The 21,538-nt window shown below is 48.3% G+C and overlaps 9 protein-coding genes across 9 annotated transcripts; 5 read left to right on the forward strand and 4 right to left on the reverse strand.

Moving 5' to 3' along the window:
- Positions 1 to 1,170: 1,170 nt before the first annotated feature.
- On the forward strand, positions 1,171 to 1,916 carry CCOS01_04010 (uncharacterized protein; the record flags this gene model as incomplete). Its single annotated transcript, XM_060452193.1, has 2 exons — positions 1,171 to 1,442; positions 1,499 to 1,916. The coding sequence occupies 2 exons, from the start codon at positions 1,171 to 1,173 to the stop codon at positions 1,914 to 1,916; spliced, it is 690 nt and encodes a 229-aa protein (XP_060316151.1).
- Positions 1,917 to 4,572: 2,656 nt separating this feature from the next.
- CCOS01_04011 (uncharacterized protein) lies at positions 4,573 to 6,883 on the reverse strand (the record flags this gene model as incomplete). The annotated part of the gene is made up of 2 exons (XM_060452194.1): positions 4,573 to 6,674; positions 6,757 to 6,883. 2 exons carry the CDS (start codon positions 6,881 to 6,883, stop codon positions 4,573 to 4,575), a joined length of 2,229 nt encoding a protein of 742 aa, XP_060316152.1.
- A 284-nt stretch (positions 6,884 to 7,167) lies between these two features.
- On the forward strand, positions 7,168 to 8,981 carry CCOS01_04012 (uncharacterized protein; the record flags this gene model as incomplete). The annotated part of the gene is made up of 4 exons (XM_060452195.1): positions 7,168 to 7,568; positions 7,656 to 7,987; positions 8,057 to 8,325; positions 8,385 to 8,981. The coding sequence occupies 4 exons, from the start codon at positions 7,168 to 7,170 to the stop codon at positions 8,979 to 8,981; spliced, it is 1,599 nt and encodes a 532-aa protein (XP_060316153.1).
- Positions 8,982 to 9,673: 692 nt separating this feature from the next.
- CCOS01_04013 (dihydrodipicolinate synthetase) lies at positions 9,674 to 10,918 on the reverse strand (the record flags this gene model as incomplete). The annotated part of the gene is made up of 5 exons (XM_060452196.1): positions 9,674 to 9,881; positions 9,960 to 10,016; positions 10,083 to 10,167; positions 10,742 to 10,762; positions 10,819 to 10,918. The coding sequence occupies 5 exons, from the start codon at positions 10,916 to 10,918 to the stop codon at positions 9,674 to 9,676; spliced, it is 471 nt and encodes a 156-aa protein (XP_060316154.1).
- A 677-nt stretch (positions 10,919 to 11,595) lies between these two features.
- Positions 11,596 to 12,140, reverse strand: CCOS01_04014 (uncharacterized protein; the record flags this gene model as incomplete). Its single annotated transcript, XM_060452197.1, has 2 exons — positions 11,596 to 11,659; positions 11,713 to 12,140. 2 exons carry the CDS (start codon positions 12,138 to 12,140, stop codon positions 11,596 to 11,598), a joined length of 492 nt encoding a protein of 163 aa, XP_060316155.1.
- A 286-nt stretch (positions 12,141 to 12,426) lies between these two features.
- On the forward strand, positions 12,427 to 13,803 carry CCOS01_04015 (alpha-ketoglutarate-dependent 2; the record flags this gene model as incomplete). Its single annotated transcript, XM_060452198.1, has 6 exons — positions 12,427 to 12,648; positions 12,706 to 12,878; positions 12,936 to 13,014; positions 13,065 to 13,451; positions 13,520 to 13,575; positions 13,665 to 13,803. The coding sequence occupies 6 exons, from the start codon at positions 12,427 to 12,429 to the stop codon at positions 13,801 to 13,803; spliced, it is 1,056 nt and encodes a 351-aa protein (XP_060316156.1).
- A 2,313-nt stretch (positions 13,804 to 16,116) lies between these two features.
- Positions 16,117 to 19,613, forward strand: CCOS01_04016 (uncharacterized protein; the record flags this gene model as incomplete). The annotated part of the gene is made up of 7 exons (XM_060452199.1): positions 16,117 to 16,361; positions 17,947 to 18,050; positions 18,112 to 18,312; positions 18,369 to 18,856; positions 18,974 to 19,247; positions 19,318 to 19,493; positions 19,569 to 19,613. The coding sequence occupies 7 exons, from the start codon at positions 16,117 to 16,119 to the stop codon at positions 19,611 to 19,613; spliced, it is 1,533 nt and encodes a 510-aa protein (XP_060316157.1).
- Positions 19,614 to 19,837: 224 nt separating this feature from the next.
- Positions 19,838 to 20,215, forward strand: CCOS01_04017 (uncharacterized protein; the record flags this gene model as incomplete). The annotated part of the gene is made up of 1 exon (XM_060452200.1): positions 19,838 to 20,215. The coding sequence occupies one exon, from the start codon at positions 19,838 to 19,840 to the stop codon at positions 20,213 to 20,215; it is 378 nt and encodes a 125-aa protein (XP_060316158.1).
- Positions 20,216 to 20,676: 461 nt separating this feature from the next.
- Positions 20,677 to 21,133, reverse strand: CCOS01_04018 (uncharacterized protein; the record flags this gene model as incomplete). The annotated part of the gene is made up of 2 exons (XM_060452201.1): positions 20,677 to 20,685; positions 20,777 to 21,133. The coding sequence occupies 2 exons, from the start codon at positions 21,131 to 21,133 to the stop codon at positions 20,677 to 20,679; spliced, it is 366 nt and encodes a 121-aa protein (XP_060316159.1).
- Positions 21,134 to 21,538: the final 405 nt, after the last annotated feature.

Below are 21,538 nucleotides of genomic sequence, written 5' to 3' on the forward strand. Positions count from 1 at the left end.
TGTAAATCTCAAATTGTTCTTTGACTCGCTAATAGTGAGTAAAAAGCTGGCTGAGGCAGTAGGCATTTGAGATTTATAAATTCTAAAATTTCCTTTTAAGCCTAACCCTTCGGTACTTAATTGATAATAAAGTTAATTTTATAAAGCTTTATAATATTAAAAAAAGAGCTCGTATAGCGTATAAAAAATAAATAGTAATAAATCTATATAACGGAGTTTAAAAAAAAATGTTTTTAGAATAAAATAGGTATAGCGTAGCTATATAGAGCTTTAGAGCTAAGTATAAAATAATAGAGTATATAGGGGTCCTTAAATACGAGATTTATTATTATAGAAACTAGTTTATTAAAGAAAAGAAGGCGGCGACGAGGGTATAAGCTAAGGTTAAATAAGAACTATATTATATAAAGCTATAAATTAGTAATAAATAAGAAAAAAGGGAAGATTAGATAACGAGAAGGTCTTATAGTATAGGTTATTAAGCGTTAGTAAGTAAGAGGGTAAATAGGTCCGCGTATACAGGATCACTATTCAACACCGTATGAAATTAGTTAGGAAGCTCTGGACTAATATCCTACTTTAAAAATGAGGAACTAAAAGCCAACATGGCAGAAAGTACTGCCGCGGGATTAATACTATCCTCGAATGCGCTCATACTTTAATCAATTTTACTGAACTGCTTAGCGGCACTTAGGAGGTTGTGCTAGGCTTATGATTGAAGGAACCCATCATCCAATGCTTCTTGTCATTCTGCCAAGAATTGACTTCATCTAGGTACTCCAAGTACCTCCATGATTTGCCGCCAATATATGGACTAGGACTCACCGAAAATAATGCGATGTAAAATGCATGTCTCATGCACTCTGATTATATGCAGGCATTTCATGCTCAGGGGAGGTCACAGCCTCAGGTGATAGCTTAGGTTGCAACCCGCTAGCAATATCATCTTATAACTGCGCATAAGACTAGTTGCTCGTTTATATGTAGCTGCATGTTTTCCTCTTCTTATTTCCGAGAGTTTCGCTGCAGTGTAATGCTTCCGTACGTCAGGCCTTTGAAGCCGGGACTCAGTGCCTGGCCTAACCCCAAAAGACAGTTTGAAGACTTGAGAAACGAATTATTACGGACGCATTGTATTATCTTACTGAGACTCGAAGGAATGGCTTTTCGATGGGACTCATCAATTTGAGACCAGACACTTCCTACGTTTGGCCGACGGACAGATTAAGGCACTGCCTAAGTGTGTTAAGTGATGTTGCAACACCAGAGAACATTACTCTCAATCATTTCCGCGACCTGCTTGAACTTTATCCCCAACATGTAGGCGCCTGGGTCAAGGAGCTGGATTTGGCTCGTTTTGAGACCATACCGGCGGTCTGCAAATCTAGAAGGAATCAGTTCCTTAAGAAAGGTGAGGTGGTCGAACTTGCGGAATGGATGTAGTAAGTTTTATCCCTCTTGAACACTCGAAACGGGACTCAATTATTCTCGGTTACAGTAAGCGTGATTCGAGACGGTCGAAGGTGCAGCAAAGGCGTAATCTTGAACTTGTCAACTCAAATCAGGAGAACGATGTCTTCGAGGCAACTATGGAAGCTTTTAGAGAATATTCTACATACAAGGACATCCTACACGCCATTGCCTACCTTGAGTCGATGGTGGGAGTCGGAATCAAGATGGCGACGCTGATGCTCGCGTCGGCCTTCCCTGCTGAAGTACCATTCTTCTCCCATGAGCTCTTCGAGTGGTTCTATCCCGAAGCTGAAGATCAAACGAAGGACGTGTATTTGGAGCTTTGCGACAGACTCAGGGAGACAATGAATCGACTTTGCAACGATGGTGGTCAGGTGACGACTGCCGAGGTCGATAAGGTGGCCTTTGTCGCTATTTCATCGAAGTATATGCAAGGTTGGTGAGGTAATTACTAGACTAGACAGGCGCAGTTAGAAGACATGAATGGTCGAAGGCTCAGTGCTGACTTCGTGTAGCCGAGCGATTACAGGACGGCTGCCTGTCATTAGACAGACGAAGCTTACTGGGCCACGGAGGGGGTTGTGAAGTAGTCCTTCAAGGCAAACTGCAAAAGAACGCGCGGAAAATTGCAGTTGCCGTTAAACTTGTGTCGGGAATGAATTCGAGCGTCCGTTACCTCGAGACTCTCAACGAAATCACGTTGCTATCAACATTACGGAAGTTAGGCTAAAGGCATAGATGCATTGACCGCACAAGCACGTACCTAAGTCAACTGAGCTCACCGTATTCAGGATCATCTTGTAGCTTTCTACGGTTGGACTTTTTGGGATGGGCACTTCTTTCTAACAATGGAGCTCATGGCATCCGATCTCGAGACCTACCTCCATGGAGATAATTTGAAGACAGCCTCATGGAAAGACAGACGACCCTCAACGCCTATTCAAGAGCCGATAAAGCAAATAATCACCGGCCTAGAGGCCCTACATAACATAGGAATTGTTCATCGGGATCTAAGACCTAAGGCAAGACTTCCACTAAAACAATGCACATCGATGTATCTATGAGCACCCTAAGTTAATCAAAGTTGTCTGACACAGAATATATTCTTGAATGAACTGGGAGATATTAAAATTGGCGACTTCGGAATTTCAAAGCGTTCCGTCGGTGGGCACGACCCCGGGAGTATAGCGATAGAAACCTGGGGTTACACGGCACCCGAGATAGCGAACGAAGCCTACTCATCTGAGCTGGCTATCTCAACAAAAGCAGACATCTGGTCTCTTGGCTGTGTTCTTCACAGAATGCTTACAGGGAAGCCGCTCGTTACCTCGCTTGCTGAAACTCAGGTTGATCTTAGATCAAAACTTGATAGGCTCCATGCAATTGGGTCCTGGCGGCTTGGAGTGAATAGAAACGTTGTCAAGTTTCTTAAGGCGCTTCTCTGCGAGGATCCCGATCAACGACTCAACATCTGGCAAGCAGCAGATCATTGCTGGGTCGCGAATTACAGACCAGCTAAAATCTTCCAATACAAGTCTGATGTCAAAGTTTGGAGGCACTAGTTATAGACCCATTTTTCTGGTACAATGGATCTCTAGTAGAGGATAGGTCATTGAGGACGGTGAACATGACAACATAATCTATTGTAGGGTACACATGGCGTTGATTCCTGCTCGCAATTAAAGAGCGTCATTTTAACGATGTTATCGCATATTATATATTAAGCAGGCCTTCTTTGCCCTTATATTGGAAATGATGAATAACAATTCCAGATTCCAACACCTCATCCTATTTGTTTAATAGACTAAGTAGAGATTCCGCCCAGGTGTTGCGCCACACAACTGACAGGTGGCTGGTGGTGCGGCTGGACGTGTAGCCCATAGGGATGCCTTTCACAGCGGAAGCTCTACGTGTATTACAGGGTCCTAATACACTTTCGACTTATCGAGGTATGTATATGCTAGTATACACTATTAAAGGGAAATCACATATAGAGGTACACTTATACAGGGTGAGCCTTTTTACGCACGTAGTGCATAGAATGAAATGATAAACAAGTAGACTAGAGATATCTCTTTTCGTTAAGCAATGGTAGTAGAGTTGAAGCGTATATTCTTCGTGGCGTAATGGCCGACGGCGAAGATTGCGAGCTTGATGTTATTATACTCACCAAGGGCTACATGGTTGGGCTCGTTGACTCCTGTACTTTATCGGCTTTTCTTCACTAGACGATCCTGGCGGTCAATTGATGAGAGATATATGAGATAGTTCATAATATGGCAACCTTTAAAGTGCCACGTCAAGCAACTTTCCCAACCCCTTCCTCGCGTCAGGAAGCGGCGGCTTGGTGGGACGGATTGCCAACAGCTTCCAAAGTCTTTTGACCAGCTTAGTTGCGCATATATCAAAAGCGGTCTTTGAACGAGTTGGAGATGTGAAAAGCATCAATATTGAGGTCGAAAAGAAGGCTAAGAATTACTGGTCGGCAGTGGTCGAGAGCTAGGCTCGTGAGTTTGCATCGATTCCTAGCTGCACCCCTGGCTACCTGAGTGGCAAAGGCCTTATTCAAGATTAGGGAGGTCTTATAAAACAAACTAAAGACCAGATCTCGAAGTAATTATCCGGAGGGGGAAAGAAGTTCCTATCTTTTAGAAGGTCATTGAGGCACAGATGAACGACGGAAAGCTGAATGGGTTGATAGTTGACTCTTGCCGTGAAGTCTCTAAAGTTTTGCAGAACTTGTCACAAGGCAATCTCTCGTCACTAGGAAAGTCAGTTTGTGATATAAATTCACCTGTTTCGCTGGCCTGATCTAGGCATATTCAGCGATTGGGGCGCAATATTCGCGGTTTACATGAGGCTTGACGTGTGAGATTCGACACGCAATATCCTGCACATACATCTCCAACAGATCTTTTTCCTTTGCTATATGGCTACAAATAATCAATCCATTCCTTGTGATCAATGATATGACGCGAGCAGAAACACAAAAGTACCCAGCGCGTGCTGCAACCAACCGGTTTCTATGATTCCTGTGTTATCCAGAAGCCGTGTGGAAGCACCGAATGAATGGCTAGCACACGAGCCCCCACATGACCTTTAATCGACACACCAACCCAAGTCCATACCATTCACCATTGAATCAAAGAGCGCTTCCACCTCTCGATCGGAATAAGGAGCTGGTGCTGGTGTCTCAGAATGGATCTCGTTTTCCGCGGTCAAGTCGCCGAGAACAACAGCAAATACACCAGACAAGAGAGACTTTTGATCCAATGCGAGATGAGCCAGCAGATCTGCGCTTGCGAGATCAAATATCTGCACCGCCAAAGAGATCAACCGGAAGAGGAGGGAGGAAGTTGTCTGGCGCTGGGGAAATGTAACCATTTCAGCATTGTTGTAGCAAAGGGCCAAAATTCTCAAGTCTTCGTCGACAATGCCGTTTTTGTAACACAAGACAAGAAACATGGTCGCAAAGCTGTACGAGATCCATGTCGAATCCACTGAATATTTAATGCGGTTGATGGCTTCCAAGTCGGGTGTGTAGCTACCCTCGGGCAGTGCTTCGATCGTCTTGTAGCTCCCCCACGTCTGGTGCGTAGATTGCTCAGACAGAGCGAAAATGGTAAGGGCGGCCGTGTGTAAACTAACTTCCAGAGCCTGGAGCACGTAGATGGATATGCGACCAGGGCCTGCTGACGCCCGCAACAGCGGCGAGAGACAGGCGCTGTTGATAGAAAGACGATAGGACCGCAAAGTTGTGAAAGGCATTTGGTAGTGATGTATCTGATCGCCAATGACAGAGTTCCAGCCTGCCTCCCATGTATCAAGTTCCAGATTCACCTGTTGCAAACAGGCGGCATCTAAGGAGCGCGCATTGGGGCTTCCACTGCGCCGTACGGCTCGTTTGAGAATGGAGACAAGTTCGCATGTCGCCGAACTCCTCGTGTCGTCAGGATGACTTGCACTGCGGTGTGACCTGAATCGGTCAGCAACGGCCACCACTGGATCTGGGTTTAGTGTCGCCGGGAGGCCGCTTGAAAGTGTCAAGGCGGCATCGCAGGTGAGCAAATTGATCCAGACACGCAATCGACCAACATCCTCCAGTGTTGGCGTTGCGCCATCATTTGAGTTGAAAGGGAGTACAGCATTCTGATGAAGCCCTAGAAAAAGGGCATAGCGGATAGCCAGGCCCAGCATGCTCCATGCCGAGATGGCATTATACCTGGTTGACCGCGTTGAGCTGCTAATGTTGTCAATGGGCATCCACTGTATGTACAAAAGTATTGCGCGGATATGGTCCAGATTGACGTCGGCCAAATTCGGCCTCAGGAGGAGACGGCTCAGAGAGTGGTCAAGAAGCGAGACGAGAGCCATGTATCGACGGTGAGCCTCGGGAGTAGACGCGCTGGCGAAGCGATATCCTATACAGCATACGGATATAAACAGCGTCGGGCAGGCTCGCCGAATGCCGGCGGCCGAGGTCTGGGTTTGTGGGCAGAGTACCGGAGCCCATCTGTGGCATTGTTCAAAGAAAGTGTTGAAGCTTTCTTGGGCCTGCGCCATTGTCATAACTCCACACATTATCGGATCCAGTGCCTCATTCTCCATGCTCATATCACTAATATCTTGGCGCAAGTGACGGAGCATCGACATAGGTGTTCCAAAGTCAACAACACCCTGAGCATCGATTCGGCGACCCAGACCAGCCTCCTGGAACATCGCGGGCCCGCTGGCAAGGACTCCATCCTTGCGAATCTTTGTCCGCTTTGCAATTGGAGATGCTGCTAATTCGTTGACCTCGTCATACGATCTACGAGTGCCGACCATCGTTTGCGGCAGATGAGGGTTCGTGACATCTGTCCCACTTTTGCACGAACCTGGTGATTTGCCCCCCTGTGCGACGATAGTTGTGGCAGTACTGAGATTGCGCACGGTGGTCTCCAGTTGGTTGATACGATCGTTCTGCTCATTAATCTGCTTCTGCATCCGATCAAGCTTGCGGGCGTTTCGGCTGGCAGCATCTGCATCATCGAATCCCTGATCATTGGTGGCGGTGGTGAAAGAGCACTGAACGGCCGACTGTGCGCATCGCCGACAGGGTCGTCGAGCTTGGTCTTCCGGTGCCGATGCCGAGAGGCCGGCGCTGCTGCCACCGCCAGGTCCCGAGCACTTCTGTTTACGACCGCGACATTGGATACAAGCTACGCGAGATAAGCTGGTCAGCGCGCCATGCAGCACCAGGACAGTAGCAGGAGATGGCACTGGGGGAGATGGTTACGATACCTTTGGAAGCCCGATGAATCTTTGCCGGGCGTGGTCCCCCAGCGCTCCTGTCGGCATCGGTCTCGATCGCCTCTTCCGGCGGGACCTCGTCGTCGTCGAAGTCGGCAAGCAACCGACCGTGATCCATGATTTCCTGACGATGTCCCTCACCCACAATTCCGTTGTCGGGTGCTCTTATTACTCAAAGAGAAAGCCGGCAACGGCGCTAATAGACTTGAGGTTCTTATCGCCGGCATCGGGCCCGTGCCGACAAAGCCGACACTGATAACAGCGATAGTGACACCTCAATGTTCCCGAGGTCGTGCGGAAGCCCGAAGTACTTGAACCACGGGGCTGGTACGGATGATGATGCAGATTTCTGGTGATTATTCAAAGGGTTCACCAAGGAACAGTGTCCAGCTCCCTTGCAACATGCCCTCAACGTCGATCTCGTCCGCCGAGACGCCCAAGGCCGCATCTAAGAGCCCAATGGACGACAGCAAGAACTTTGAGATGCAGGTGGGCACCACCATCGAGGTTCCGGCCCCCGGTGTAGTAGATGCCGTCCACGCCGCCGAATATGTCGAATACCTCCGCCTGAAGGATCACTTCACAGCCAACCCCAAGGCACACCGGAGCATGATCATGCGCCTCGATGCCCGGATCCTGCCTTTCTTGTTCATGTACTACCTATTGAACTCGATTGATCGAACCAATGCTGGCAACGTGAAGATCTACACCTTCATGAAAGACACGAACATGACCAACACGCAGTTCAACCTAGCCCTGACGTGGTTTATCATCATGTACGCCATGTTCGAAGCACCATCCAAGTGAGTCACTTTCCATCAGGTCATACTAAGGACCACTTACCTCTATATCCTCTCTTCGGCATTGCTGACCTTCATAACAAATAACAGCATGATGCTGCGTCGTGTTGGTCCCCGTTTCTGGCTATCGTCACTCGTCATCTGCTGGGGTTGTGTGACTCTTGGCGGTGCCTGGGTCAAGAGTTACCACGATTTTGTTGTCTGCCGCGTATTGCTCGGATTGTTCGAGGCGGGTATGTATCAAGGCTGCTTTTACACAATCAGTTGCTGGTACCTACCCAACGAGCTGCAATCACGTTGTGCATGGTGGTACTCGGCGACTCTGCTGTCCGGTGCCTTTGGTGGCCTGCTTGCATACGCTGTTGGCCCCCTCCAGGACCATCATGGCCTGAGGCAGTGGCAGTGGTTGTTCATCATCGAGGGTATGCATCATCTCTCCTGCTCCGCCTTCCATCATCCGTGTTATTGATATTGACCAATCCTTCGTCCAGGGTGTATCACCATCGTGGTTGGTTGCCTCGGTCTTCTGCTATGCGTAGACTTTCCCGAGAAATGGAGCTCCAGATGGTTCAGCGAGGATGAGATGAAGTATCTCAAACTTCGCGTCAAGTACCGTGATGGTCCTGTGCCTCCCGACATGACATTCCGTTGGAGTGTCTTCTTCGAGGCCGTCAAGGACTGGAAAACCTACCTTGTTGCTTCACTTCTCGCATTTGGTGGCTCTGTACCCACATACTCGGTCAACTACACCTTAGCAACGGTAAATTTTCCAGGGAGTGGTATTGGCAAAGGCCCGCTGCTAACATTCTACTGTAACAGATGGTAAAGAGTTTGGGCTACTCCTCCGTTCAAGCCCAGGCATTAACGTCTCCGCCATATGTTTTTGCATTCTTCTGCGTTATCGCCATTGCATTCTACTCTGATCGGTACCAGTGCCGGGCGCGGTCTTTGATCATCAGCTACACGGTTGGCACCATCGGTATTATCATTCTGTGGCCTTCCCTCTACTACCCCAACCTCTCAGGGCTCAGTTACTTTGCTCTCTTCCTCGTTATCGCTGGCTATAACATGCAAGGCCCTGCCGTTGGCTCGTGGCTGGGCACCAACGTGCGTAACCCGGCCAAGCGAGCCGCCGCAATGGGTTGGATGTCGACTTGGGGCCAGCTAGCTGGGGGCTGCATCGGCGTAAATATCTTTGTTGGCAACGAAGCCCCTACCTATCGCTCCGGCTTTATCACCATCATCGTTCTCGTTGCTGTAGGTGGCTATGGCGCCTGTATCACAAACTGGTATTTACTCCGCCGCGCCAACCTTCGAAAGGATCGTATACCCCTTGCAGAAATAGAAGGAAAGTACACCGAGAAACAACTAGCCGAGATGGGTGAATACTCGCCGTACTTTAGATACGTTTTGTAAATCGGAATCTGGTATTAGTGGACTGGGATAACACGCGTAGTGTGGGAAGTCTGGATGTAGTAGACGGGCATGATAGAAGATGCCACCCACTTGGAGAATTTCTGTTTTCGGGTCGCAGCGATTAGTTGAGCACTGATATATTGTTCAAATAGCAAATTAATCAAATCCAATGTTAATCTTTTCAACTCATGTCACCATACACCTTTCAGCTCGTGATGATGGTGTCCCACATCAGCACTAGTTTCATGATGTCTTGTTGGTAATGTCAAGCTTAATAACAATGCTCAATAACATGACTGATCCAAGCAGTGATGTGACAACACTTGAGGTTTTGAGCAAGTCAGAAAATTCATATTCACATTGTTTTATCAGTGAAAACTACCCACACGCACTATGGAGATTCAAGCATCTGTCAGTGGCCTCAGCTTAGATTGAAGAAACTAAGGAACATGGTGTAGTATTGGTTCACAAAGCTTTTTTGCCATGCCATCAATCTCTAAATCTATAGGCTATGCTGTCTTGGAGTACTCTGCCTCTAATTGGATCATTTCTTCAAATTCTGACATCAACATTTCTCCTTCACGTTCTCCCAGTCTCAACAAGGGCCGTCTGGGGTCTATCCCATACCCATGTAACTTGTGTAAAACATATTCTTCACAGGCTAGTGTCAGCAAGAGTAACACAATTCATCTTCACTTTGAACTCAAAAGTGACAACTTACTCATTCCCCTTACACCTGCAGGCACAGCTGCCACATCAGCATTAGACAGAATGGATTGAATCCTATCTGCTTCTTGTCTTTCATCTTCTGTCGGATTGGGCTTGCTTAGGAGTGACCACAGCCGCATAGAAGCAGCCGGGGCAAAGTTGGGTATGCCGCTGACGGTGCCATGGCCGCCACTTTTCATCCACGGTGTCAGATCAGAGATCAGCCCATCCAAGAGAAGGAATGGATATGGCCGGCATGTATTGACCGACGGCTCGTTAGTGATAAAGGATGAGAGGCGGACCAGCTTCGAAACACTACCGCCACAGCTACCCGAGACGATAATAAGTATGTTAGAGGCCACAAGAAAACATGGGTACCACATTATCACGTACGTGAGTTTGACGCCGCACAAGTTAGGTGCCTGGCGTATCACAGCCTCGATTACAGCCGATGACATATCCAATCCTCCCGCATTCGCTGGGAAGTTGTACAGAAAGAGTGGAATCTGGCAGTGTCAGGGAATCTTACCCAAGGATTTGAATCATTCAGGTTCAGAGGCACCCACAGGCGATTGCTTGCAGATATCGACGTAATATTGAATGATCTGGTCCTGGTCGGTGCTCAAGCTGGCAGCGTAATAAGCAGGAAGGATGACTAGACCTGCATCTCTGTCGGGTGCACATCTTAGCAGAGAAATACGGGGGAAATAAGCAATCGATGCGCAGTACATACGCCCCGGCATTGCCAGCCGCATGTGCGAGTTTAACTGTCTCTCTGGTACTTGAACCGCCCACACCTGCCACAATGGGCATGTCCGTCAAGCCAGCATCGTCGAGTGTGCGTCGTATGAATTTGATGAGATCCACTCTTTCCTCTGGAGACTATGCATCTTGATGATTAGAGAATTGTACCCTGGGATGAAGTATCATCGAGAGTCTCTATGCATACCAAATGTACTGCTTCGCCAAGCGACCCCGCGCACACAGGATCTAGATGAGTCAATGTTGGGTACTTTATCTAGTGGATTGACAGGGTGTTATTGATAACCTACTGATTCCTCTTCTAGCAAGATCTTGCGTAGTTGCGGGTTAGTCAGAACTTGTACTCGGGGTGGTCATGATGGCTAACTGAGTAGATGCTTCTCATACGATTCGTAGTCGATTTCTTGCTTTTCATTGAAGAAGGTCGGTAAGGGTCCATAAGCCCCAGGATTCAGTATCAGGCCCATTGTGATCGTCTGGGTGTAGAACAAGGACGTAGTTCTAATGGTGTTGTTTATCGAACAATACGTTTTGGCAATAATTAATAGACCTTTGACGTTGGGCCGAGTCAAGCTGGGCCATCATACATAGATAATGAGGTTAGGCACTCTTTGCGTGAAGGGTGGGGCTCGGTATCTAATCAATCGGCCCGCTTGCCGACGGGGCCGACGGGGCCGATAGGCCTTATCAACCGGCAGTGCTTATCAAGTTAGATTCCCTTCCGTCATTTGGAATTTAGAAGCTCCATTTCGAATATAGCCAGTACGACTGTTTGACAGGACAAGGTACACATCTAGTCTTGGGACTTCACCCTGACTCGGGTGAATAATGCTCTCAGGCTGCACCCAATGGATCGCGTCCATAACGCCGGTAATAGTCGACGTAGCAACTTGTCGTTAGTCTGCTACCGTTGAAACAGGGGTAAAAAACCTTGTGAACATGAATGGCTAGGCACACTTCAACTGTATTCGTGATAAATTTTATCTGTCCAAAAGACTCTGCAAGGTGCCTTCTTGATAGAACAAGGAACCGGACTATATGTCTAATTCAGCACCCTATAGAATCTCGGCCATCTTTTCGCGTAATGTAGAAATCTAATATGCACAATCCCGAATGACATCCACTATACGTGAATCCTCAATCTCTACAACTTGGAGGTTTTTGAATTTTTCTGGCCGTTCAGTCGTTCCCTCCTGAATGTGGCAATTCTGGGTAGAATATGTCAGTTCAACGCTATCGGTTAACTTCAAGGATAACGAACCTTTCCTCGTCTGCTAGCTCGAAAAGAACGTCTTGTGCGCCTTGCCAAAGGACTAGCTGGCCCAACGGTCTAAGATTCTCACCACCTTCGGTAATTGTCAAGAAGTGATTTGCAGATAAGGCACCCATCTTGCTCGCGAACGATACACCGCCGTAGCAGAAGAGAAGCTCCGTCTCAGAATAGCCTCCGGGGTAGAAAAGAATCTGGCCGGCACTGGGGTGGCTCGTGTGGTTCTCAAACGTCAGGCCAAGATCCTGATCCCCTAGCGGCACCCAAACCGCTTCGCCGCTCCAACGGACGTGAATGACTTGTTGCCGGTACGGTAGTAGTTTTCGAAACACCGATACCGTCTTAGGAGCCGCCGGCTCAAAGGCGGCCAGGAACTGGTACGGTCCAGCTGTAATAAGAATTTTGTCCTGAGATGTCATGTTGCGACGGTAGTTTGAGTAGCGTGGCTCAAAGTTCACTGACAGAATTGTAATGAAGCAGTACTCAAAGGTTCAAGCAGTACGCGGACTTTGTGTGTCTGTTCGATGCAGGCTTAGGCCCTATCGGTTCGGTCGGCCTCTGCATCATCGGTCTGGTCGGCAACCGAGCCGCCGGCTAAGTGGAGACTCGTGTGTGAGATATAATCACCAGAGTTCTAGCGATGAAGCTCACTGCATCTGATAACTTTATGTCTAGAGATACGCAGTGAGCTACCCTAGCGCCATCATGTCGGCCATTAAGATGATCCAGAGCCTCCCGCGGACGTATCCGAACACGTTCCCACCTTCCAAACAACCAAGTGCCGAGAGCCGCGGTGGCAACCACCAGCCGATTCAGGACGGGCACATTCTCATCACTCCCGTATTACATGATGGGAAATCATCATTTGGTGCAAACATTGATGGAATCGATTGGTCCCGTCCACTTCCTGCCGATGACATCGAAAAGGTGAGCGCTTCTAATTGAAACAACCGGGCTTTGCTGACCTTTTGATATTCTGAACAGCTCAAAAGGGTTATAGATAATTACGGCGTCCTGATCTTCCGCAAGACTGGATTGGACAACAAAGGACACATAGACTTTGCTAAGAGATTGGGCCAGGAGCTTGAGATCAACCCCTTCTTCTACGGCATTGAGAACGACCGCATAGGTGATCCGCTATTGTGGGACGTCAGCAAGTATGATGAAGCTAGACTAGACAATGTTCTATAAACAGATGGCTGACTATTGTGCAGTATCAATCTCGATGGAACCATTGTACAGCCTAATCAGAGACGTTGGGATCATAGCTTAGGCAATGCTTTGTGGCATACAGTCAGTCCAGACATTGTCACATGGCCTCGTCACACAACTCACAAAAACAGGACTCTTCATTTCACCAGCACCGCTCGAAGTACTCGCTGCTTTTATCCCACGGCAGCCCAGCCAGAGGCGGCTCGTGGACGCATTTTGCCGACATGGCGCGAGCATATGCAGATCTCCCAGAATCCAAGAAAGACGAGTTGGAGGATCTGATCATTGAGCATGATTTGTGGCACTCACGCCGTCTTGCCTCTCCACAGGCCTTTGCACAGCCCCTAGAAAATGAGCGGGCCGCTGAAAAGTCGGCGTATCACCGACTCGTTCAGGTTGGCCCGGATGGGAGAAAGACGCTGTATCTGGCCGCGCACGCCAAGCTCGTCGTAGGGCGCGGCTTTGAAGAGAGTCAGAAGTTGATTTGGGAGCTCATCAATCACTGCACACAGTCCAAGGTAATCCTGAAGGACACCGATGAAGCTTAAATTAGCCTCAATGGATCGAAAATGCTGACCCCTACTAGTATGTTTTCAGTATGGAGTGGTTGGAAGGTGGTGATATGGTGTGGTGGGATAATCGGTGAGTGTGTTGTCCCTCTGCCCTGTACTATTGTTTCATTCCTAGAACAACCGAGATGGCACAGTATGCTTACACTGAACAATTAACAGAAAATCCATGCATCGCGCGAACCCCTACAACGCCGAGATGACTGCGCGTGATGTGCGTCGAGCCACCGTAATCGATGACGGGCCTCTAGCATTTGGTGTAAGCGAGGAGGAGCTAATGGTTCATGAATGCGTAGATTAAGGTAGTTTGGCAAGCATTGAGAATGTTGAATATTGAATAAGTGCAGCGCATCGTGTCTTCTCGGATCATACGATTAGTAGGCCGTCCAAAATCACAATTGAAGCTAGCCAACATGCGTCTCTAGCGATCGTGCGACGTGCCGGGTCCGAAGCCCCTACGCACCGCGACTAGTACGCCAGCGATTCACGTCTATCCTGACGCCAGATCCTTGGTGCGACCCGAGAGTCAGCCTGATGGACTAGCGGTACAGCGTCCAAGCAACGGCGAACCCCGTCGACACATACTGAAGACGAACCTTCTGGCTCTGGCCATTAGTGGTCCACTTGAAAGCACGGGCAAAATCCCGTGCCCAGTCTCGGTGGCTCCGAGGGGCAATGCGGGCTGACTGGTGCTTCTGCACCACCGCACTTCTGAAATAAGATACGGGCGTGTCACTCATATCATGCTACATGAGTTACTTAGGCTTGAAGGCGCCGGTATGGCTATGCACAGCGGATAGCAGTCACATCATCGATGGGACCTCGTTATCAGGCATCCCATAGACGTTTGCCATGCTTTCTAGTGCTGCGACCAATCTCCATATGTCGCAAACGGGAGGCGTGGGTAATCAGGCCCTACACTAGCACAGCTGTTTGTAATGTGTTCTAACCCAAGCCAAATCTTTAGTATCTTATTTAATTGCGATATATTTTGCTCTGGTATTATAGCAGGTACCAATCCGGCAGCTATCTCTAGATGTTCCTGTCAATCTGTAGATGGACCTTGGCGTTGCCCTGTTCAAGTTTTTTCTGCCTAGGAAGATATAACTCCCACCACACCTCCTGCTAACATCCGCACACCCGCCTATACGACACCAAATCCTTCGATTATAGTGGGCATATGGAAGGTTAGAAGCAGCCCGAACTCGGCCACCGTATTTGGAGACTTAAAGAAAAAGGGGGTACAGGGAGCAGGAATCAGACACAGGGTATCAATCATTCGCTAGCTCTACGATTAGAGCCAAGCTCTGCCTTGTGAGGTCACATGTAACGACAATACTATTTAAACTCATCTCTCACATCAAATGAGCCCTGAGGAGCGAGATCACAAGCTCATGTCCATGAATTAGACAGCAGAACCCGAGACAAACCTCCCTGCCCTTCTCAGAAAATGACCACTTCATGTAGTAACCACGAGAGGCGGTCAAACAACTAACCACAATAGAATGCTCGAGGTTATAAAAATGAGTCTTCGGACCAAGAAGCATTAGCAATACCTGCTGTCAAGGCTCAAAGCAACACTTTCTCCGGTCCCCGTTAAACTTAACCACCTACTAGCAGTTTATCATTTTTTCATTGAGACTCTGAGCAATACCTTTCGTGCCCCGATTCCTCTATAGTGCTGCTTGCCTTCTCTTCCGGTGAAAAAAAGGCCGCAGGTCATCTGGCCTACGGATGCTCCGTACGACGAAATGATCTTGGCAATGTTAGAGGCTAAATGCCCGGGAGAAAAAGCATGTGCTCTACCCATGCCCATGGCACGTCCCTAACACGCCTACACCCTAGTTGACCCATGTAATTCACCGGGCCGGCACCTTAGCAGGGTAGAAATTGTATACCCGGTGGGATAGCTTACTTTCGAGCTTCCAACAGACACCGATTCAAGCACCAATGCGATGAACCAGAAATTCTGAACGTCCTTCGCAACAACAGAAAGCAATACCTTGAGTCAGCTGGAGTCAAGTTGTGCGGGCCCTTTACAGCTGTGAAGAGTTGAAGTTTGGTCAGGAGGAGGAGGTTGGAGGGGAAGAGGGATGACAAAGTAGGGCTATGAAGAAAATAGGGACCTGACTCGAGGCCTCAACTTTAGCCCAGTGGTCTGGAAATACATACTATAAATATCGTGGGACATGAAACCTTGGCGTCAGTATGGAGAACTGAAGGTAGGATGTAGCGAAAGGGCTCTGCTCAACACAGCTCGCATGTTGTCTATACTCCTTCATTGAGCCTAGAACTTTGTGGACCATAAACTTCGATGATACATGTCAAACTTTCCCGAAATAACAAAGTTTACCCTTCCCATTCCACCTAGGGCAGATTATTGCTAAATTTGCCCGACTGAATTCCTGTGAAGCACCCACTTGCGTCTCTCCCAGAGTCATGATTATAACAAATATAAGAACACACAACTACCCATAGATAATCATCTCCATCATCGCCACAACCTTCATTGACAATCATCACTTCTGTCTTCACTTTCGTTCTCACTTTTACAAAAGTCTTTCTTTTACTTCTCTCTTCTCAACGGCATAATTCCAATTCCGTTAACCTTACTATGCATTCCTCAACCATTTTCACGGTCGCCATTGCTGCTTTTGGCTTCTTTGGCGAAGCTTCAGCGTACTGCAACTGGAATAAGAAGACTGTCGAGAACTGCTGTTATCGCGATAACGACGCAAGAGTCAGGCAAGGCGGTTATATTAACTTCCCGCAAGGCACAATCTGCCCTGAATCCCACTCGAATACCTGTGGCGCGGACTGCTGCACCTTTGATACTGGTCTGGGTATCGGTTGCCCCAAGTAGGCATTTGTCCGTACCTGCTACGATGCAACTTGATAGTAAGCTTCGGTTCAGATTCTGGTTGTATTCAAGGTAATCTAACATTAATTATTAGGCCGCCACTTTCAAGTCCACGAGCTCCAAACACAAAGACCTTCACGGCAAACCTCTTTCGTCTTTTTGACCTTGGTATTCATGTCGTTCCTACCTTGGTATACTTTCGACACCATCATGCCGGCTATGGGTTGATTTGGGAAACCCAAGTGGTAACGCAGACTCGAAGTAGGACTTGAACCAGACTTTGAATCAGACTTAACGTAGGGATTGCTTATTGAGGCTTGGGCCTTAGAACAGTAACCGGTTGATATCTCTGCTTTTCATCGTTCACTTTGAATACAATGAGGCTAGCCCGTATAAGTTGAGTCTGTTCTGGGAAGTGACCTGTATCAATTGACATTACAATCATACCTGAAGGCCGGTTTTCAAAATAGCAGTTTAAATCAATTTGGCTCATGTTCATTTTTTTCCATCGCTACATAATGATAAGGCCGTGAAATTTAACAACTGAGGTTTGATGAATCATGACTAGAGCAACGACTCGATCGGAAAGATACCTGCAAGACAACTGATCTGGCTCAGATTACATCGGATCTGCATGGACCTGATTGCTAAAAGCTTGCATCAGGTCAACGGAAACCCGCCAATAGTTTTGTGAGGCTTCATAAAGACAGTCGTAGTCCAAATCGCACATGTTGAGTTGTCCACGTAGTTCTGGTTGAGATTCTAGTGATCAACAAGCTATGCCTACGGCACGGGAAAAGTCGAATAATCTGGCGCTTCTAGTAGTGGCCCGGGGTACGAGACTCGCAAGCGGGCGATATCACCGAGAAGGTCTCCACATCACACTCGACCAAATCTCCTATCGCGGCGCCTACCTCATGCTACCTGTGATGTATCTTCGTGCTATCGTTCTTAGTTGAGATTTAGCACGGACCCGGGGATACTTTCCGCACATCGCTCAACGCCGGGCTCAGTCCCGAGGGCGGGGTTCGCATCCTGCCGGGGGGATGCTGTGGGGACGCATAGTCGGATACATGTCAAGTGGGGACGTTATCCTCCGAGATAAAGAAACCCCACCCACAAAGCCGTCCATTTATCGCATCTATCATCTTCGAGTCATCATATCATCGTCTTCGTATTGTTCTTGCACAAACTTCAAGTAGCTCTCCTACGCAGTGTTGTTCATACGGCTGCCAAAGCCAAAACAAATCGAGCGTGGCAATGTCAGCAAGGAGCGGTGTTGGGAAAAACCGTGCATCGAAAAGGCGCACATCGAAAGCGTAAGTCACCATGGCTGCTCCTGTCAACAGGACTTGACCGGTCATATTTATTGACGATTTTTCGGCTGCGAAGCTGCACAAGATGCCGCGATCAAAAGATTAAATGCTCGGGCTCAGACCCCTGTCAACAATGCAGCAAGAGAGAGCAGGAATGCGTCTTTCCTGACGAGTCGCAAAAGGTCGTGGTCACCAGGAGGTAAAACTTCAGTCTGGTCGACTTACTTCTGATATCAAACTACTCGGTTCACTCACGAAATGGCTCTAGGTATATCAGCGACTTGCAAGAAAAGCTGGCCGCATCCGAGCGGCGAGCATCTTTGATGGTCTCACAAGACCCGCCATTGGATCAACAAGCAAACAACAAAACGCGTCAGAGCAGGCTGTTCATTCAATATCTACGCTCAAGATCAGATACTAACAGATACTATAGTAGAAATCCCTGGTGATGCCACTGAGAGTTATCTTTCAACACAGGACCGCACAGTGGGAAACATTTTCCCCATTACGCCCTCATCTTCGACTGTACTCGCTTCATCTCTTGGCGTCCATGTGCCCACAAACGAGGCACCGCTCACAAATCCACTAGCTTTCCATACAATTGACTGGGTTCCGGGTCCTAGTGGTACTCCCGGTACGTCTGAGGCGCCAGTTTCCTCCAGCGCAGTACGTTGATGCTTGCCTAATCAGTATTTATGGGAACGTCTTCCAATTGGGCTTTCAACCGACGGGTCTTATCTATGACCCATGAAGCAATCACCGGCACTGCTTTATCCCCAGAGAACCTATTCTTTGACGGAAAGGTTTACGACTTGAGGTGGGATGGAGGCCGAATCTCATCTTCAGGGGACGATTTCAGCCTTGCCAGTTTGCCGACTCAGGATTTTGCAATCTATCTGATTAATTCCGTCAAATTTCACTGCTGCCGGTTGTTCTATCTGTTTGAAGAGGACAGTTTCATGGAGCACTTTGCCACATTCCATGCAAGTGCCGCGGATCAGTCAAAAGTCCCCCGGCTGTGGTTCGTTCACTACCTCATTATCTTAGCATTCGGCAAGGCGTTTATCGTACAGACATCAAAGTCACACCAACCTCCTGGAGCAGACCTGTTTGTGCAAGCTATGAAGCTTATGCCGGACTTCACCTTCTTCGAGTGTGACTACATAGAAAGGATGCAGGTACTTTGCTGTACCTCGCTGTATCTTCACTGCATAAGTTGTCGGCCCGCTGCTTATCGATATGTTGGTGAGCCATGCCTCTCTCTCTGGCCTCAGCTTCTGATAAACCTCTTCCAGGTTGGACAGGCGCTTAGCACAGCGTTCGAACATGGCCTACATACCGAGATGCAGAGTCACCACCTAGACGAGACGTATGTTCAGAGGTGCAGGCTAGTATGGTGGACAATATATGTCTTGGAGCGTCAAATGTCAGCACTCATGGGAGTGCCTATGTTCATCTCGGATGAATGCGTCTGCACACCGTTCCCCATATTTTACGAGCAAGCACAAAGAACCAGCGCTTTGCACATACAGATCAAGTTGGCGCAGGTACTGGGGCAGATCCATCAGAGTAAGGCGAAGAGTCATGTACTCATCTTGAGCTTACTACCATCGCTCTGGTGGCTAACAAGTTGCACTAGCTGTTTATGGCATTGAAGGACAGCTCGACAGTCGCTACTTGGGTGCCACAAAGGCTGTTCTCCAAAGTATAGCAGGCCTCGCTACCGACCTCCATGGTTTGTTTGACATCGACTCCAGTGAGAACACATCAGGAGTCTCCCGTGTCTCGGCACATTTGCATCTCCAGTACCACCAAGTATGGAGACATCAAACTTCGGTATAGAGGAAATGCTAACTTAACGTGTACGAAGTGCATCGTTCTAACCACTAGGCCGCTATTATTCATATTCCTACAGTCCAAACTCGGGCAATCTGAATCAGTGCTGATGCAGTGGTTGCATTCCGATAGCATCAGAAGCTTACTACAGGTTTGCACGGATTCTTCGCGACAGATAATCAAAATTTTATTGAGATTATTGAGTCATGGTTTACTGGGTAAGTCGCTCAATTATTCTTTGCAAGGAGTGGTAGCTCATTCGACGGATCACAGAAAGCTTCCTAACGTTTGATCTGGATGCTACATCAACAGCTGCAGTCGCCATGTCTATGGCTGCAGCTATTGAGCCGACTCTGTTTCCCGACAAAGCAGCGTGGTCTCAACGGGTGTTCCTCATCCTCGAAGAAATGAGCTCTCACGGTAGTAAGATCGCAGGAATGATCTTATCTGAACTGAGGCAGCTTGATAATTATCTTCACCATCTCAGTGCAGACGAAGAAGTCCCAAGCCAAGTTCATGGGACACAGCGTACTGCCTCTACCAATGATGTTGGATCATACCCAACAGACCAGGCCCTAGGTTTGGAGTTTGAGCAAAGCCTGGCGATGGAGGCCGAGCTTAGCACAGACCTTCTGATCGATATCGCTAACTCGCTGGATCCTGAGAGCTTGAGCTGGGATTTCCCCGTAGCTGAAGGCTAGTGGACAGCCGCGAGTCAATCAGACCTAAGTGACATCTCAATATTGCTTAGCAGAAACACAACACAAAGTTACCATGAGTCGGGAATGGTGTGCAGTTTGTTCAATTGAAAGTATGACTGTTCAGACTCCCTGGAACCGTTTTCTGCCTAGGGTGTCTTGCTTGCGCACAACATACGTTTGCAAAGATCAAGCATCATTCATCTTCCACAGAGATGGCATCGGCCCTCCTTCTCCGTATAACGGATCCTTAATCGGACCAGGGACCTTCTCGCACCTTCCCCGTTTCTCGTCTGTTTCCTGAACCGAATCCAATGCATACTCCATATCATAAGGTTCTTCCCTTGAGTTGAACCCCGTCTCAAAACCTTGTCAGCTCCTGACTTATGCACATAACGTATGAATGAAGCGATGTTTAAGTAGACCTTACCAAAGCATAAAACCCAATTATCTCATAGTCATCCTCAGATTCCCTAACAAAGTGTGTCACTCCTGCCTAGATTGAAGAAGTTGGCATAAGTAGCTCAGCCCCTGATCGGGTTCTGCCGGTTTTTAGTAACTTACTGGCCATGCAAAGACGTCCCCAGCACGAGCAACAAACTCGACACCCACAGGGTTGCCGAACTCATCGGTGTCTGCGTCCAAAGGAGATTTTCCAAGAACATATGTGCCGCTGCCATGTAAGACAGTGTACGCCTCGTGTGTCGTCAAATGATAGTGGGGGGTAGCTGCGAGTGTTTCGTTGGCGATCTTCCAGTGACCCCCTTTGACCCACTCCGAGGTGTTGATCGCCTCTAAAGCGCCTTCAACTGTTTTGTTCTCCAGCGCGTTTCTATACACAATGACAGGGAATTTGGAATTTGGGGAATGAGGGGTGGGTGGAACCTTAAATGTCTCTGGGGAGATTGGAGATGATGCCATTGTAAGGAACAGGAACTGTCTTGGTGAGGGAGACGTTGTTGGCGATAGGGTGATCAATGGGTCAGTCAGCTCGATAAGTTTGTGACCATCATGATATTTGTACCTTGCTTTGACTGAGCTCTAGCGCGATCGACAATGATAGCATGTTATCACGATTACGAAAGCTTCGTGCCTCGACCGTGCAACAGATGCAATGTGCGGGGGAGGAGTCGGCAAAACAGCCACCGGGAACTGGGTCCGTAGACCAAAGCAGTGACGCCACAGTCTTGCAATGGGAAATCGGATGCGTTTCCCGAGAATCACCACCCACTTCAACACCCCCCACGACGAGAGTGGTAAGTCTTTCCGAAAACCGGCAGTCCTACCACACCCAACAACCTGGAGGTCTCCACGATTTTCTCATCA

This window comes from Colletotrichum costaricense, assembly GCF_030867565.1.
Source record: "Colletotrichum costaricense strain IMI 309622 chromosome Unknown Scaffold_4.1, whole genome shotgun sequence".
NCBI lineage: Eukaryota > Fungi > Ascomycota > Sordariomycetes > Glomerellales > Glomerellaceae > Colletotrichum > Colletotrichum costaricense.